The sequence below is a fragment of the Palaemon carinicauda genome, chromosome 43, assembly GCF_036898095.1.
Source record: "Palaemon carinicauda isolate YSFRI2023 chromosome 43, ASM3689809v2, whole genome shotgun sequence".
Classification (NCBI taxonomy): Eukaryota; Metazoa; Arthropoda; class Malacostraca; order Decapoda; family Palaemonidae; genus Palaemon; species Palaemon carinicauda.
In genome coordinates, this window is record NC_090767.1 from 48,247,842 (window position 1) to 48,250,341 (window position 2,500).

At 32.6% G+C, this 2,500-nt stretch overlaps 1 protein-coding gene across 1 annotated transcript in view; it reads left to right on the forward strand.

Annotated features, from left to right (window-relative positions):
* The window catches only part of LOC137633604 (carbohydrate sulfotransferase 9-like), a 5,241-nt gene that overhangs the window by 1,143 nt on the left and 1,598 nt on the right, over nucleotides 1–2,500 (forward strand). Inside the window, exons 3-4 of the mRNA XM_068365870.1 lie at nucleotides 332–428; nucleotides 1,856–1,986. Coding sequence (XP_068221971.1) covers nucleotides 332–428; nucleotides 1,856–1,986 — 228 coding nt within the window. The remainder of the gene's footprint in view (nucleotides 1–331; nucleotides 429–1,855; nucleotides 1,987–2,500) is intronic.

A 2,500-nucleotide genomic window follows, 5' to 3' on the forward strand; every position in this document is an offset into this window, starting at 1 on the left:
AGTTTTCAATTGGACTTTAGCTGTATCTACTGTTTAGCCTTCTACTCATCATCTTTTCTCTTTTCCTTTCCTTTACCTTACTACTTAGCCTCTGCTATTCTTTAGTGCAACTGCGGCATTTTTATCCAGTCTAAGTTTTATATTATTGCACCTTGTCTCATATGCTTTTCATGTCTATCTTACTGTCCAAACCTCTTAACTTTCTTTCTTCTCAGTTATGATGGGGTTTGAAATGCCCTAGGTACAACAGTGCCAAATATCCCCAGATAAATTCAGATTTTACTAAACCATAACTGTATTAATATGAATTCATGTAACTTTTTCCCACAAGGCATCCTCTGACACGATTGGTTTCTGCCTTTCGTGATGTATATAGGAATGGGATTATGGCACCGCACTATCGTTCTGCTGAAGCAGAGATTCGCAAGGTAGGTCGACTGGTAGTTTGGAGAAAAAAAAAAAAAAAAAAAAAACAAGAAAAGAACATTCACTTAACTTTCTTCCCAGTGGCTCTTCTAGAATAAATGTCGGAATTGTGTTAATTTATTTCATTTAAATCAGTTGCACCCTTAGGTTAGTAAATGAGTAGGTAGCTTTGCCAAGAGCCAAGAGTAGGGTTAAAATGATATTATCAGAATTTAAAGGAATCTTTTCTATTAGATCGTTATATATTTGTTTAATCTGTAAAAGCATGTTATAAGTAAGTGAACCCTTTTATTATACAATGAATAACACATTGGCGAGTTCAGATATAAAAAGAAGATAATTTACTGGAAGCAAAAACTATGAATGCATTGTATTATGATGGCACTTCATTGCATCCTATGATATATCCATTCCCTCTGATGTAGTCGGGGAATGATTGCTGTAATTCTAATTACTGTCTTTGCCTATTTAGAAATGCTTTACGACATTATTTCCTGTTATCAAAATGAGATATATGTGACTTTATTGAAACAAAGTATCTGACTACCTCTGGACATGAAAATCTCCCTAATTTAACTTCAAAAGGACATAATTCATTTGAAGACACTGATCATTACCGAAGTTTAAATTGTTACCTGTTGTACATGAAAATAGGTGTCACAAGAGGGTTTAGTAGGAGACTTTGGTGCAATGTAAGTCAGTTCTCAAAAAACAAGAGGAGAATTGTTATTTTTATGCAGGAAATTTATTGGACTTAGTATATTTTCAAGGAAAGTAAAAAATGAGATAAAAGTGTATTGTTGAGTGCCCCATGCCTTAAAAATTAAGATAAGCCCTTATATAAAAATACTTAAATGTTATTTGCAGAATATTTCCCTTATGACTGTTCAGAAACTCTATGTCCAAGATACCTATTTTCACCTTATGAATATAGTTATTATATGGGATTTATTGAGTGGCTAAGGTATTTTAGGTATCGTATAGTCATTCTTTCTGATTAAAGACGCAACTATGTTACAATTATTTTACTTTTATTTCCTGTGTTTCATGAACATGCTCATAAATTTATCTTTTACATTCCATGACACTCTTCAATGATTCATCAATAAAATGGAAAACGGAGATACAAAATTTCCAAATTGCCATCCTTCTTCATTGAAAAAGATTCTATGTTATAGAAACAAAATTCTGACGATAAGTCATGTCCTTAAGGGTAACAACATTCTAAAAACATCAAGCTTTAGAAACTTGCAACAGATATAGTAGGGCTCCTATGAAAAGGAGTAGGTTGCATTGCTAGTAGGGTAGATACAGTATGTAATTACATAGTGATTTGACGTTAAATTTAAGCATGTACTTATAATAATACATTGTTTATATAATGTTCATCCCTTGGGATAATCTGGCTTTGGCTTCTATTTATCAATAGATTGAACATCGGACTCTCTGGCCTGAGAGGTTCCATAAATTTTGGCTTCCTGCCCTCTTTGCCCTCAATATGGTGCCACCAAACACGCATCTTGAAGTTAATATTAAAACTCCAATTGACCCTAGTGTCTTGTAAGTACATTTATGATAATAATTATCATCTGTCTGTGTATTTTGATATTTTTCCTTGGTTGCATATAGCGTTTTCTTTCATAGAACATTTACTCATTCCATGGAGTGACATTTAGACAGAGAATCAAATAGGAAACTGTTGAATCTTGGATAATTACACCACTTGTCTATGTAAGAGAATGAAATAGGAAACTGTTGAGTCTTGGATAATTACACCACTTGTCTGTGTAAGAGAATCAAATAGAGATCTGTTGAATCTTGGATAATTACACCACTTGTCTGTGTAAGAGAATCAAATAGGAATTTGTTGAATCTTGGATAATTACACCACTTGTCTGTGTAAGACTTATTTCCATGTACAATTAAGTTTTATCTCTCCCTTTTAGTAAATAAAAATTCTCCTGAATTATCAATTGAAAGTATTACTGAAACATTACCTTATGGAGTAAGTAATATTCTAAATCTTTTTTGAGCATGTCATATACTAACCACAAGAGCTATGTTCCCTTTAAAG